This window comes from Marmota monax, unplaced genomic scaffold (genome assembly GCF_021218885.2).
Source record: "Marmota monax isolate L192 unplaced genomic scaffold, Marmota_monax_Labrador192_F-V1.1 WCK01_AAM20220418_F8-fsc00096, whole genome shotgun sequence".
Lineage (NCBI taxonomy): Eukaryota > Metazoa > Chordata > Mammalia > Rodentia > Sciuridae > Marmota > Marmota monax.
The window spans coordinates 3,215,698-3,232,385 of record NW_026695236.1 but is presented as its reverse complement, the minus strand read 5'-3'; the positions used below and the strand labels follow the sequence as shown (position 1 = coordinate 3,232,385).

Sequence of the window (16,688 nt, the reverse complement as noted above, 5' to 3'; positions counted from 1 at the left end):
TGAGAACTACTGATCTATATTTTTCGCTAATTTCTTTGGTCTAGGCTTATCGTTTGCTGAGAGAAAGTTGTAAAATCTTCAACTGTAATTCAGAATGATTTATTTCTCTTTGAATCTGTCAGTTTCTGTGTTTCCTTTTTTTTTTTTTTTTTGCTTATGATTACCATTTCTTCTTGATCAGTTGATTCTTTTATTCCATATGAAATGTTCTTCTCTAGCTTGGATAATATTATTTGTTCTAAAGTCTATTTTTATTTGATGTTAATATACTCTACCCTTCTCATGCTTACTATTTGAATAATCTACATTTTTCTTTCTAATTAATTTCAAGCATCTGTGTCTTTATAGTAAAAGTACATATTTTTGCAAATAGTGTGTAATTGGGTCTTCTGATTTTTTTGTTATTGATTGTGCTAGTTTTTGCCATTTAAAAAACATTTTTAGGTGTAGCTGGACATCATAACTTCATTGTTTATTTATTTATGTGGTGCTGAAGATCAAACCCAGTGACTCACACATGCTAGGTAAGTGTTCTAGCACTGAACCACAACTGTGGCCCTAGTTTTGCCCTTTAATTGAGTATTTGGTTCATTAACATTTTATTTATTGATAGTGCTAGGATAGATCTGAATTTTATTATTTGTTTTCTATTTTTCATTTTCTGTTCCTCCTTCCTTTGCTTCATTTGAATTTTTGAAAATAATTCCACTTTAATTATCTTGTTATTTTCTTTTGTTATTACTTTCTGTGTGGATTACAATATACATGTTTAAATTCACAACTTCTTAGTGTTAATATTTTACCACTCCACAAAATGTAGAAATCTCTCTGGGTCAATCCTAGCAACTGCTTACCATAGGATTTAAATATTGTTTTTCCTGTTTCAGTGAGTACTATCATTATTTCAAGTGCAGCAACACCAATGTAAAAGTGTATAATTAATATCTAAAGCAATAACTTCTCTTAGGGCATAAAGAGTAGTTTCCTGGAAGAGGATAACATAGATTTGAGTTGCTGGTTTATTTCCTATTTCATGTTCATTTTTGTTAAGTGAATTTTTAGAAAGCTTTTTCCTTTTATTTTCCCATAAGTGAGGTTTTGCTCACTTACTATTGTTCGATTTGTTAGACACTGTTTGTTTATAGAACATTTCTGGTATTATATGTCATGAGCTAGTCTAAATATTCGTTGAAATAGTTTTTATTGTTTAAAAGACATTAAAAAAATTAAGTCTGACTTTAACTTCTTTATAACTGCTATCACATGCTTGCTGAAGAAAAGTTGATTTTCTCCTTGATTTTATTGTTATATAATTGTACTCTGTGATGTGTGTTCCTTTAGTTCTGTTGTTTAATGACGTTAACAATACTGGGAAGTATCTCTGTAGTTCTTTACCTTGAAAGCTATGTATGAGTATGCATATCTTCCACAACTCCTGGTTGGGTCTGGTTGAAAATTGTAAGTTTTAGCCTTTTTTTTTTTTTTTTTTTTTTTTTTTTTTTAGCTTTTTAGTGTTTTTTGTTCAAAAGCTAGTGACAATTTTACAAAGCAGTTTTGTTTCTTTTTTAGTTAAACTTTAAAACAGAAAAACTAACCATTTTGGTTTATATCTTTATATGCTCTCTTATAGTATGTCTTGTAAGAGTTAATGTAGTGGCCTAATGTGCTCTAAAAAATATTCTTACCAGATTTATAGTGAGATTTCATTAAATGCCAAGATTCCCTAGTAGTTCATAATTTTCAAAGGTTGAAGTTTTGTGTATCCTAAAATGCAACACATTAGCATTGTTTTTATTATAAGAAAAAGGAATTTACAATTATATCTATAATTCACAGAGAAAATCAATGATATGCTGATGGACATGGCTAGTAAGTTGCTGGAAATGTGTCTAGATTTAGGGAAAGATGGTAATTAACAAAATTTGGAAGTTTCCTTCTAAAAGGTGGTCGTTGTAGCTGTGGGATATATTGGAGTAGTAAGGCCCAGAATAAGAAGAGGCCTGAGGTTTAAAGTTGGGAAACAGCTATTTAAGGTGCTAATTGAAATGTGTGCAGTTGAGTCAGTCTTTTGGTAACAGTCACCAGAGTGGAAGAAATACATTGTGGATGATTAGGAGTCTCCACCCCTCTTCCCAAATTGTAAATAGTGAAAGTCCTAGTTTTTTAAACCTTTAAAGCTTTACTTAATGAAGAAAATGTTACTCCATTATTATATACATTTTGTATTCAGTTGTATATCACTTTTCCAAAAAGTATTTAATAAGGTAAGTATATACACTATAGATCTCTATCTGCCTACCTACCTGTTCACCTATTTGGATATAAATATAGATGCACAGATGAAGATCTATCTATGTCCATATATGTGTCTTCATCTATATTGGATTAACTCTTTCCTCCATACCTTTTTTCTTTCTCTAATCTATTTATCCCTTCATCCCTCCATCCTTCCATCCCTTCATCCCTCCATTAGTTCCTCCTTCTCTCCTTCTTTTCCTCTTTTCACAGAGCTAAACGTGCTTTGCCAGCTGCTTCCTGACACCTAGTAAGAGGGTGGCTTACTTAAATCTTAATCATATCATTGTGGGGTTCTGAGAAAGCTTTGAAGTTGTTTCCAGGGTTGCTTAAAAAATTTATGTAACAAAGAACTGTGATCATAGTAACTCAGCAGGAAGCATTGGTAACATGGAGTTTATCCCTAGGAGGGCTGTTAAGACTAGTCCTCACTTTCTTTTTTTTAGGAAGTGCTTTGTTTGTGGCTTAGAAAGAAGTTGTTCTGATGGATTTCGTTTTGTAGAATTACTATGGAATTTGCTTTGATATTTAGTATTAGTTTAGATGATTTAAAAACTGCTGTATGCTGAAACTTGGACATGTATTAAAATATCAAAAATAGCATATTTCTTTCAAGCATACTTAGTGGTTGAGTTATTAAATTGCACGATAGTAGCTTTGAAGCTCCTAAACTTATATGACCAAATGATTAAAGTGCATATAATGTGTGAATAAAAGAATCATGAATTTAGTGTATAAATTCTTGGTTATCTTCAAGTTTAAGTGGCAAGACCTTGAGGACTTCTAAAAAGCCAACTCTGTGTTATGTACTATACATGATTGTGTACTATTGCTTCAGAGTGGAAGTTTGTCTTGTTTATTTCTTTTCCTTAAAGAAGTATTTTTATAATCTTCTAAAACATTTTGACAGATGAAAATCTATTATCTTCAAGGATCTTTGTGATGATTAAATAGTATTTCTTTATATAATTACAATTTTTATGACCTTTCACTTTGTCTTTGTTTTAATCTCTAATTTTTCCTAATTTAGAGAATATTAAGTATTTCTATATTATACTTTATATGTATATATAGGATATACAAATTTTTAGAATTTAGGGGTTATGTTGTTCCTAGTATACTCTCCAGTGACCTCAGTTTTGAAATGTGTTACATGTCATTCAAAATTTTGAGGTTAGCTAAAGAATATATGCACTGAAGTTTTTTTTTGCATTGAAGTTTCAAAAGCATTGTCATAAATTTAGAAATGATAATGATGTGAGAAGATAATGCTTAGAATTTAAGCAGTATATAAGGATATTTTCAACTATTAAAATGTTATACAAAATTTAATGTTTCCTATAGGAATGCTTATAGTCTGACTAGTTTTTTTAAAGATAATACCTCTATATATGAACATGAATACTCAACTAAAGTTTTGTATGAAAATTTAAGGTGTTCATTCCTTTCCTCCGAGAGACAGAGAGAGAGAGAGCGAGCGAGCGAGCTAGTGAGAGAGCACGCACAGACTTATCCATGGTTTAAAGAAATAGTATTTATTTGGTCATATTCATCAACCTAGTGATTTTCAGTAGAGTGGGAGTGTATGTACATCCAAATCTCCTGTGAAGTTTAACAAGTAGTTTATTGTCCTTCTTGATCCTAGTCCCCTCTTTTGTAAGTGGTACCTTTTCCTTTCCCATCACTGTTTCCTTCAGATTTAGGTGATTAGTTTCTCAGGTTCATGTGATACCTAACATAATTAGAGAAATGATTAAATAAATCTGTTTGATATTGTAAAACTACAAAGTTGACATTGGCATAAGGGATGAAGACATTGTACCAAGGAAATTCTATCAAAAAGGATGTAACTCTATAATCCAAACTATCATGCTTTTCAGAGAGACTGACCTGTCATTCTTGCGGTATTAACTGCCAGGTTGGAACAAGGTTGGGAAGGGGGTGATTTAGAGAAGGATAAATTGAAACTTGAGATCAGAATAGGCCACGAGGTAATAAAAATACATCCTCTGCTTTTTTACAATGGTAAGAGCATGTCAAGTCTTTATTCATCCTCAAAGCACAGAAACCTATGAAGAAAGCATTTTAAATAAGTCAGTGAGTTTCAGACGTAAGAAGTAAGTTGATACTATAAAAATTTTCTACTGGAGAAGCAATTCATGGGATAGAATCTGAAACTGAAGGCAGATGAATTGACTCCTAATTCCATTGTGTGTTTGCTATTAATTCATTTTTAAGGAAACCACTTAACTTCTTTGATTCTTTGATTCAATAGAGTAAGGATAATCATTTCTGCTTGGTAATGAATTAGTATCATTAGTTGGTCTTGCCTCTTTCTAGTCTGTGCAGGTATGTGTCTAAAATATTTGTCTGTATGTTTTATAAGACTTGACTTCCTAGAAATACTTTGATGGTTATATGTTTAGTAATTCTACAATTAGCATTGCCAGCTACTATTGCTGGTTTGTGGAAATAGAAAGGTATGCACTACAATCTTTGTCCTATGGTTAAAGATAAAGTTTTATATACAGGTTGATGGAAGTTAGTGATGAAACTGTAGCTGCATTACTATTCAGTATTATAGAATAAAGTTAGGCAGCAGAATACAACAGACACTAGTATGGCAATATGTAAATCAATGGATGTGTAACTGATGTGATTCTGCAATCTGTATATGGGGTAAAAATGGGAGTTCATAACCCACTTGAATCAAAGTGTGAAATATGATATATCAAGAACTATGTAATGTTTTGAACAACCAACAATAAAAAATTTAAAAAAAGTTAGTAGAACAGTTGCTTTTAAAAATAGCATCATATGCATTCTTAGTATTTCTTCATAATGAAATATATTATCAGTTAATGACACTGAAAGAACAGAAACATTTTTATTTGGGAATTTATAACTAAAGAATATTTATTTCTTCATTCATAATCAGCTTTTGATAAAAATAGGTATCTCTTGTGAAGTATTTTACTTTTTTCTGTGTATGTGTTTAACTTATGGATATTAATTTTTCTTTATAATTTATTAAAAATAAGTAATATTGGAATATTTTTGCTTTATAATTTGGTAAGAACTGGCAAAGTTGAACAGAATTAGCAAGAAAATTTTAATCCACATATAGAAAACAAGACACAAAAGTGACCTGAGAAATCATCTTACCACTGATAAAATTTTAAGTCCTTATTTGGAGTGGCAATAGGATTCTGGTGTTTTTCTAAGGTACATTAAGACCAATGGAGGAGGGAGATTCCCTAGCATGTTTGGCACAGTGATACCTGTACATTCTTACTTTTCAACTAAAGTAAGTTTAATGTTATATTTTATATTTTGATGATTACATGTAAATTATTTTTAAACATGTTTAAGAAATGTCAGTAAAGTCCTGTTCCTTTATTTTAATTCAAGATGACAGAGTGCCAGAGAAATAAATTTAACTAGAGCCCCTGATTTCCTAACCTCACTTTATCACTGTCCAGTTAAATCACATTGCCTCCATGTGTCTTTGGGAATATTAAAAATCTAGTAAGCCATTTTACATAATGAACAATCAATATTATATATGTATTTGATAACAAGAAGATTTCATTGACAATATCAATATGCAGACCTGGAATATTTAAATGAGAACAATTTGATATTGGTATTGGTTTCATATATAAAGTTTTTTAATACCAGGTATTGAATCCAGGGGCAGGTAACCACTGAGCCATATCCCCATCCCTTTTTTTGTATTTTGTTAAGAGACAGGGTCTCTCTAAACAGCTGGGGGGCCTTGCTAAGTTGCTGAGGCTGGCTTTGAACTTGAGATCCTCTTGCCTCAGCCTCCCTAGCCACTGGAATTAGAGGCATACGCCACCGCTCCTAGCTTAAAGTATTTTATTCTTTGAGTACTGAAAGTGTTCAACATTCAAACCCAAATAAGTTTTTGAAATTTTTGGAGTTTATTATTTGAACTCTTAAAGTATGTTAAAGACGTTCTAGTGAATAAGATGTATTTCATTCATTCCTTATACACTGTATAAATTAAATAAACTGTTTAAAAGCAGAAAATAGAGCTTGAATTTCTGTCTGAATTTTCATTAAATAAGCTTTATGAATATACAGCTTTTATGTAAAGGGAGTGTTTATAGCTTTCATTTATCCTTAGGAAGCTTTAGCTTGATAAACCTTCCTAAATTCCTGATTTTTCACTTCACAATGAAATTAAAACCAAGGTGATTTCATGTAATGTGTAATGACATTGAATGTTATAAATAATCATGTATAAAACAAGTAGAATTCTGAAGTTTTGGAGGATAAATTTTCATTTATTCAGAATTTTTATGGGTTTGACTTTTTGGCAGAATGAATTTGTTTAGAATTCTGTAGCATAAGCTGGGTGTGGTGGCCTACACCTGCAGTCCCATTGTTTGGCAGGTCAAAAAAGGGGGAATGCTTGAACCCAGGAGTTGGAGATCAGGCTGTACAATCTGGACAATGTATTGAAATCCTGTATGGAAAAAAAAAAGAAATTCTTTTAACAAACGTACTCTAACCTTTAAGTAGAATGATTTAGAACTATTTAGATCCAACTATTAAGACAGTAAAAACTTAGTTTGGCACCATGCACCCATTTTTTCTAAGATACCAGTATGTTTTTCAACTCCTGAAAATTATTTTGATAGATTTATTAAAAAATGATTGTCTCAAGGATGAATCTCACTTGTTACAGTTGAGATAAATGAGGCAAAAGACTTGGGGATTTGTATGACTTGACTATGGAACCACAGGGTTTTATGATGCCTGATTTAGTCCTGTGCCTAACAGTTTATTTAAAGCTTAATGCTAATATTAATTGGTTCACAAGTGGCTTGGACTTGTAGGAAAGTATTGTGTGGTGTTTCAATGTGCATCACTTATGTGGTCAACGTGAAGTTCTTTGGCTCAGTCATATTTCCTCCCACAGCTTTGAGCTGTGGGTTTTACTGTTAGAAGGAACTTTGACAGTTCTTTACACTTGTCATGACATAAAAGAACTGAAATTGATTGGAATTGTAAGTAGCGAATACCTTGTTGTTAGAATTATTTCATCACTTAAATATTGTTTAAAATTCTAATAAAATATCTTCCTTTCTAAGAAAAAAAAATGATAAAATGACCGTTGAATCAAATTGAAGTTTAATCTTACTCTCTTTTTAAAATTATTTTCAGGAGAGGGCTGCTCACAATTTATATGGCCAACTTGGTAAGTAATACTCTCTTTTTTTAAACTAACTTTTCCATATGCTTTTTAATTTTTTAAAAATTACATTTTCTTAAAAAAGGAAAACTAATTCAATTTGAGAATATTTTTCCATCTCTATTTTAAAGGACAAACTTAAATGTTTAAAAGAACCTTGGTACTATCTGCTTTGTTTTTATCCTGTAGGACTAACTTTCTCTTATTTTAGTAGGAAAGTGATTCATTGTCCTGTGCACTTCATGACTGTTTTCTCTAAGCTTACATTTTCACATTACTGTATATCTAGTTCTCTCCCTGTATGTTGAATTTCATATTCCGCCTCTGCTGCCATTTCTTATAGGAAAAATGTTTTAAGGATGAATTTTTTGATATACCTATTTAAACATTAAAACACCATGGTACTATCTCCAAAGACTGAGTGAGTACGTTTAATAATATAATTGGTTAGGCTTCTAAATTTCTAAGTTGACAGAAATGAAGTTAATATTATCTAGTCTGATATTCTTTATTTAATATTATCTAGTCTGATATTCTGATATACATACATATATATAATATATGTATGTATATGTGTGTGTGTGTATATATATATATATATATATATATATATATATATATATATAATCGTTCAATTCTACCATTAAGTTCATATTTTAAGAACATATTCACATTAATATCTTTTAAAGTTGCTTAATAGAATTGATAGGCAACATTAAAAAATTCAATTAAGCAGGGCTAATTTATTTACCTAAGGATAGATAGTTTTTAAAATTCTATAATAAGGGAGTATATTTCAGAGATATATTTAGCAATTCATTTCAGTGGTAAATAATTTTTGTTCAGTACCCATGTGTTAGTAGTTACTATGCTAGATGCTGGCCCATGAGATAGTCATTTCATTGATGGAGAAGTTATAGTAGAAATAATAATGGATAAAAAGGACTAAAAGATGACTGGTACTGTAGCACCTCAGAGGAGCTGGGTCAGAGAAAAGTGGTTCTAATCTTCTTGAGTCATCGATCTCTTTAAGACTTTGATGACAGGATGGACATTCTTCATAGAGAACTGCTCATGTACAGACAAACACTTAAATTTCTATACAGTTTCAGAGGTTTCATGTACCATAGATTAGGAAAGTAAAGAGTACATTATAAGTACGTTATTTTAAAATATATACTGTAGAAAACTAAGTATTCTAAGCTCTTAATTGAAGTGAGATGGGCATTTCTAGACACCAGGAGAGCAAAGTGTTTCTTTTTTTGTCTTATTCTTCATGAAAGAAATCTAACAAGAATGTAAATTATATGAAGTCAGGAACTTTTTCTATTTTATCTCCCATTATACTACAAGTACCTAATCATAGTCTGGCTTGTTGTAGAGATTTGATTAATATTTTGTTGATTTAATAATAATCTTTCTGGCTTTACAATTCTAGTAATTTAAATATAATAATGCTTTATTTTTGTTCTCCATAGATGCTTTTTGAAATCTGTTCTCTGTCTGGTTTTACTTTATAGGTATTTTGTCTTTTCTCTCAATTGTTTTTGTGATTTCTTTTAGAAGAATTTATCTTGGCAAGTTGTATTCATTAGGATGTAGAATTTTCATTTAGTTTGATCAGGACCTAGTTTGCTTCTTCAATCTGAGGACTATTAGATCTGGAATTAAATTCATATCCATTCTCTCTTTGATCTTGCTTCTTCCTGGGCTCTATATTGAGTTATTTTAACAGGAATTCCTTGTAGATGTATGTCAAACTGCATTTTCCTTTTCATGATTTTATTATTGCTGTTAACGTTTTCCCACTTTCTCATCTCTGCTTAATTCTGTCTGTCTCTTCAGGCCTGTCTTCAAGTTAACTAAGTTGTGTGTACATGTTAGGAATTGAACCAAGGGCCTTGTTTATCCTATCTGTTAAACATTTAATTTGAATTATATAGCTTTAATTTTATAAAGGTGATACATATCAGACATAACAAGTCCAGAAATATTTTATAAAATAATCGTCTATCTCTATAATACTTTTTTCCATTATTTATTGGTTGTAACCTGCTTGTTTCTTTATAAGATGACTTTATGATATCATTTTCTGTAGAGAGGAAAAAATATAATCCAGTCTTTCCTCTTGCATTATTTATGAAATATGTTTTCTAAATTATTCATATTTGAAATAGATAAACCATGTGACTTAATACACAGACTTCAATTCTGTTTTAGGTAGTAGTTCTAAAACATGGGAATTCTAAAAAATTGCCTGTAGTTCAATTTCAATTAGTAAAAAACCCATAAAGTATTGGTATATTAATAATAATATTAATAATAATAATATTTATTTCATTTTCTTAATAGGAAGAAGCTTCCATTTTAAGTAGGCCTTGATAAGATGTTACTACTTTACATGTTTGATGATTGAAAAAGCTTTTGGCAATCTATTTTCTGGTTCTGGGCATTTCAAATCTATTTCTTTGTCATTATCTACATATTTCCAGGGGTTGGCATGTCTGTATGTTAGTGTGTCCTCTGATCTTTCACTTTAATGTCATGACAGGGTAAATTGGCACAGTGAATGGTGGATTATTGCTAGAAATCACTCTTCATGTACTACCAGAAATCAATTTTCTAAACCTAGAAGCAGGTGGAAAGCAAATTAATAAATATATATTGATAAACTAAATTATTCACTTGAAATACTAATAAACTGGGTTCCAAAATGCCTGTGACTATTCACTTCAAGAAGAAATCTGATAGAGAAATCAGAAAGTAATGTGATAGTGTTGTTAATCATTTGTGGTTAAAATATCTTGGTTTTGCAAATGTTGTCAGTATGTGGATATTTGAACAGATTATTTAGTGCTTTTCTCAAGACTTGGAAGGAGCCTGTAAAAATTAGGAGTCTATGACTCTGGCCTTCTCTCTTACTTTCTGCTTCCTCATTTTCTACTTTAACACCACTGCCCACTCTGGTATTCAGAGAGCATGACAAGCATGCTTCTTGAAGAACTTGGTTTTTGTTCTCAATATTTGAACTCTTAGCCTCAGATAGCATGTCTTGCTTTATCATTTCAATGAGACTCTGCTGAAATGCCACTGTTTTGTAGTTTTCCTTTTCTATCCCACATAAAATAATAGTCATCTTCCATGTCACACATACTCTTTACCCATAACACATGATTAATATTTTTCCCCTAAAGTATTTTTAACATTTGACTTTTTTTGTTGTTATTGTTATTATTTTATTGTCCGTCTTCTTTTTTTTATTTTTATTTTTTAGTTGTAGATGGACACAACACCTTTATTTTGTTTATTTAGTTTGTTTATATGGTGCTGGGATTGAATCCTGTGCCTCATGCATGCTAGTCAAGCACTCTACCATTGAGCCATAGCCCCAGCCCTTATTGTCTGTCTTCTAACCTTGAATTTTTATAGATTTTTTTTTTTTTTATGATACTAGAGGTTGAACCCAGGGAATCTGTATCACTGAGTTCTTTCCCCAGTACTTCAGCCCTTTTTATTTATTTATTTAGATATTTATTTTTTAGTTATAGTTGGACACAGTACCTTTATTTTTATTTATTATTTTTATGTGGTGCTGAGGATCGAACCCAGGGCCTCGCATGTGCTAGGCGAGTGCTCTATACCTGAACCACAACCCCAGCCCCAGCCCTTTTTATTTTATTTTATTATTTTGAGACAACGCTTCACTAAGTTATGAAGGCTGGCCTTGAACTTGTGATCCTCCTACCTCAGTCTCCCAAGAAGCTGGGTTTATAGGAGGCACCCCAACACCTGGCTTTTCTTTCTTATACTTAAAAAAAAGCTTTAAAATGTAATATGCCTTTATGTGCCTGGGTATTAGGATGAATTTGAGGTTTTTTTTTTAGCCACTCACATGCTTTCTGTAATAGCACATATTGTATCCTTTAATACCCCAAATAATGTGTATATTTATGCACTGTAATTTTAAAATAAACTTCTAAAACTTATGTATATTGTCTGGTATAATTTACAAATTCCAGGAGAAGAGGTCTTTGACTTTGATCATTTGTGTTGGATAGAGGGCTTTTATAGTACTTATTTTTTTTTAATTGGTTGTTCAAAACATTACAAAGCTCATGATATATCATCTTTCATACATTTGACTCAATTGGGTTATGAACTCCCATTTTTACCCCAAATACAAATTGCAGAATCACATCGGTTACACACTCACATTTTTACATAATGGCATATTAGTGACTGTTGTATTCTGCTACTTTTCCTATCCCCTACTATCCCCCCTCCCCTCCCCTCCCATCTTCGCTCTCTACCCATCTGCTGTTGTTCAATTCTCTCCCTTGTTTCCCCCGCCCTTTCCCCTCACAACCTCTTATATGTAATTTTGTGTAATATTGAGGGTCTCCTACCATTTCCATATGCTTTCCCTTCTCTCTCCCTTTCTCTCCCCCCATTCATCTTTGTTTAATGTTAATCTTTTCCTCATGCTCTTCCTCCGTGTTCTGTTCATAGTTGCTCTCTTTATATCAAAGAAGACATTTGGCATTTGTTTTTTAAGGATTGGCTAGCTTCGCTTAGCATAATCTGCTCTAATGCCATCCATTTCCCTGCAAATTCTATGATTTTGTCATTTTTTAGTGCTGTGTAATACTCCATTGTGTATAGATGCCACAGTTTTTTTTTATCCATTCATTTATTGAAGGGCATCTAGGTTGGTTCCACAGTCTAGCTATTGTGAATTGTGCTGCTATGATCATTGATGTGGCAGTATCCCTGTAGTACGCTCTTTTAAGATCCTCAGGGAATAGTCCGAGAAGGGCGATAGCTGGGTCAAATGGTGGATCCATTCCCAGCTTTCCCAGGAATCTCCATACTGCTTTCCAAATTGGCTGCACCAATTTGCAGTCCCACCAGCAATGAACAAGTGTACCTTTTTTCCCACATCCTCGCCAGCACTTGTTGTTATTTGACTTCATAATGGCTGCCAATCTTACTGGAGTGAGATGGTATCTTAGGGTGGTTTTGATTTGCATTTCTCTGACTGCTAGAGATGGTGAACATTTTTTCAAGTACTTGTTGATTGTTTGTATGTCCTCCTCTGAGAAGTGTCTGTTCAGGTCCTTGGCCCATTTATTGATCGGGTTATTTGTTTTCTTATTGTTTAATTTTTTGAGTTCCCTGTATATTCTGGATTTTAGGGCTCTATCAGAAGTGTGAGGAGTAAAAATTTGTTCCCAGGATGTAGGCTCTCTATTTACCTCTCTTATTGTTTCTATTGCTGAGAAAAAACTTTTTAGTTTAAGTAAGTCCCATTTGTTTATTCTTGTTATTAACTCTTGGGCTATGGGCGTCCTATTAAGGAATTTGGAGCCCGACCCCACAGTATGTAGATTGTAGCCAACTTTTTCTTCTATCAGATGGCGTGTCTCTGATTTGATATCTAGCTCCTTGATCCATTTTGAATTAACTTTTGTGCATGGCGAGAGAAAGGGATTCAGTTTCATTTTGTTGCATATGGATTTCCAGTTTTCCCAACACCATTTGTTGAAGATGCTATCTTTCCTCCATTGCATGTTTTTGGCCCCTTTATCAAATATAAGAAAGTTGTAATTTTGTGGATTGGTTTCTGTGTCCTCTATTCTGTACCATTGGTCCACCTGCCTATTTTGGTACCAGTACCACGCTGTTTTTGTTACTATTGCTTTGTAGTATAGTTTGAACTCTGGTATCGCTATACCTCCAGATTCACACTTCCTGCTTAGAATTGCTTTTGCTATTCTGGGTCTTTTGTTTTTCCATATGAATTTCATGATTGCTTTCTCTATTTCTACAAGAAATGCCGTTGGGATTTTGATTGGCATCGCATTAAACCCCGTAGAGAACTTTGGGTAATATCGCCATTTTGATGATGTTAGTTCTGCCTATCCCTGAACAGGGTGCATTTTTCTATCTTCTAAGATCTTCTTCTATCTCTCTCTTTAGGGTTCTGTAGTTTTCATTATATAAATCTTTCACCTCTTTTGTTAGGTTGATTCCCAAGTATCTTATTTTCTTTGAGGATATTGTGAATGGAGTGGTTTTCCTCATTTCCATTTCAGAAGTTTTGTTGCTGATATACAGGAATGCCTTTGATTTATGCATGTTGATTTTATATCCTGCCACTTTGCTGAATTCATTTATTAACTCTAGCAGTTTCTTTGTAGACCCTTTTGGGTCTGTTAAATATATTATCATGTCATCCGCAAATGGCGATATTTAAAAAAAAAAACTTGTATTTCGAAATAATTGTAGGTTCGTATGTAGTTGTAAAAATAATACAGGGAACTCATATCCTCTTTACCCAGCTTCCTCTAGTAGTGACATTTTGAAATACCTATAATATCAAAGCCCTGGTGTTTAACTGATACAGACAAGATAAAGAATGTTTCTTTCACCCCAAGAATCCCTTATGCTGCCCTTTTTATAGCCATACATGCATTCCTCTTCTGTCTTCTTAACCCCTTGACAGCCACTAATCTGTCTGTAATTTTGTTATCTTAAAGTTATATAAATGGAGTCATATAGTGTATAACCATTTGGAATTAGCTAATTTCACTCAGCATAATTCTCTGGGTATTCATTCAACTTGTATGTATCACTTGTTCATTCCTTTTTATTGCTGAGCCGTATTGCTTGCTATGGATATATTCATTGGAGGACATTTGACTTATATCCAGTTTTGGGTTATTATGAATAAAGCTACCGTAAACATTCATGCACAAGTTTTTGTGTGGTTATGAACTTTTGCCTGGAAAAATGCTAGCAGGCCAATTGTTGGATTAGAAGGTGGTTATGTGTTTTGTTTTTAAAGAAACTGTCAAATTATATTCTAGAGTAAAGGCTATACCACTTTGGCAGTATTTCTAGTCTAGAATAAACCATTGAATCTCTAGTTCTTTCTTATTTGAAAACCTTTTTTTTTTGAGTGGGGGTATATTTGTCTTTTTTTATTTTTAAACTTGTAATTTTTGTGAATGGATTAGTAAGTTGCAGTTTAAAAAAGATTCTGGGAAAATGCAGAATTTGACTTGGTCTTTTATCTTTTGTTAGGCAGTTATAAAAGGTTTGTATTGAAAAAATTTAATGAAGTCAAAGTCTTTACATGTAGATTTTGACTTTGTCTAAGGAAAGTGAATTTGCAAATGATTAGGATATATTATGGAAGTTAATGAAAACCAAATAAGCTTCATGTTCAGTTTATCTAAATAGAACCATTAATTTATGTCCATTTATTATTATCATACTAAGAGGAGAGTTGGAACAAAATAGATGAAGGATTTTGACATTTTCAGAGAAAAATGAATTTAATCTATAGAAATAATTTTCTGATATAACTTGTTTATATTGTTACAAGATAGACTAAGATGAAATTGTTAACTTTTAACTTCAAATTTAGGTTTGTAAATGTTAGGTTTATTTAAACAAAATATGTATTGTATTTTGCTATATGTTTCTGATTTGAAAAATATAGAAAAGCATAAAGAAAAGATTAAAATTTATCTGTAATTTTACCCTTTAATAATTACTGATATTTTTGTGTTTATTTTTTATTTTGCTTCTTCTTCAATGTGGTTTAAATACATAAACAAAGTGCGCACACTAAGTACATGTTGAAGGCCCATATTTTAAATTCAGGTCATATTGTTTTATAATATACTTGTTTTGTTACTGTGTCATACAATTTTTTTTTGTAAGGATTAAATTATTTTGGGAAGATTTACTCCTTTTTAAATTCTTGGTTATATCTTCATTATATTAGGTTGGTTTTATACATACATTTATACTATATAATGGCACTCAAGTTGTTGGGAGACAATGAAATAATAATTGCTTGGTAAATTATAATGTAATTTTGTTAGTTTTGGCTATGGTACTTACCCATTCCTTAATTATTTTGATTAAAAGATTTAAAGATACTGTCATGTCTTTGAATGAATTCTGATAGAAAAATATATAGAACTAGTTCTGTATTATCTTTTTTACCCTTGTCTTTATTTTCATCAGTGGACTTTTTTTTTTTTTTTTTTTTTTTTTAAGAAAGCAATTTGTTGGGTATTGGAACATGAAATAAGTAGCTATTCTGTTCTTATACTTCATTTAGTTGAGGGAACAAGGTAGGTAAACGTCTGGATTTTAAATGAATAGATGATTAGTAGACCAAGACCTCATACTTTCCTGGGGGAGAAATTTGTAAACTAAGGAAAGTAAATAAACCTCATATCTGTTTTTTAGATTTTTTGAAAATTAAATTTATTCTAACTGGCACATAAAAGTAAAACTTATACATATCAATAAGGTAATGTGACATTTTGATACAAGTCAACATTGTGAAAGTGCTTGTACTATATAATTGGGAATCTAAATTTTGCTAATTGTGGTTTGGGTTTGGCACTGTTGGGAACATGTAAAGAACTGTATACTCTCAAAAAGGGGACAACTTTATTGATACTTTCATTGTAAAATAGTCTTCCCTTATAGTTACTTTCATTACACATGGTATCTTCCAGTAAGTCCTAATAAGTTGAAGTTATTAGATTACTAGTTTTTATAATTTAATGATAAAAAACCATTTAAAAAATAAGACATATATCAATGGATTTAATACCTGTCTAAAAATATTGTTCCTTGTTATATGTTGTTTAGCATATTTTAGAGGAAGACTGTACAATTTTTAAAATAGCATTATTTCCTAGACTTTTGAAATTGATAGTGAATTAGTAGTTAAAGGTTAAAATAAGTAAAAGGGATATAGGGGATATAGAAAATGTACAAAATAAAGAAATATTTTCTCTGGCTTCTGCCAAGATAATAGTAGTAAAATAATGAAAAAGTTTTCCTGGGGTTCATATGCCACAACCAATTACCCACATGAGCACCAGCTGCTAGAATTCAGCTTTGCCATGGTATAATTTAAGAGAACACATAAGCTAAATTTGTCTTCATGTGATTTTTCTTTATTATGTTGGTTGTGACAATAACTGGGGTTTCTCGTTTCTCAAAATCTATCATATGCTGTTAACAGTTATTTAAAATAGGATGTCAAGTGCAATTCTTTTATGTTTAATTTACTTATAAGAAAAATAATTTAAGACAAATAAAAATCCTTCTGTATAAGTCCATTTGAAAACTTCTT

The 16,688-nt window shown here is 31.5% G+C and overlaps 1 protein-coding gene across 10 annotated transcripts in view; it reads left to right on the top strand.

Annotated features, from left to right (window-relative positions):
• The window catches only part of Tmem135 (transmembrane protein 135), a 271,986-nt gene that overhangs the window by 49,308 nt on the left and 205,990 nt on the right, over window positions 1–16,688 (top strand). For 9 of the 10 annotated variants that reach the window (XM_046439331.2, XM_046439336.2, XM_046439335.2 and 6 more), the window contains one exon: window positions 7,492–7,525. The exons of the other annotated variant lie outside the window; for it this stretch is intronic. In XM_046439331.2, the coding sequence (XP_046295287.1) occupies window positions 7,492–7,525 (34 nt within the window). The remainder of the gene's footprint in view (window positions 1–7,491; window positions 7,526–16,688) is intronic. 10 annotated transcript variants of the gene reach the window in all.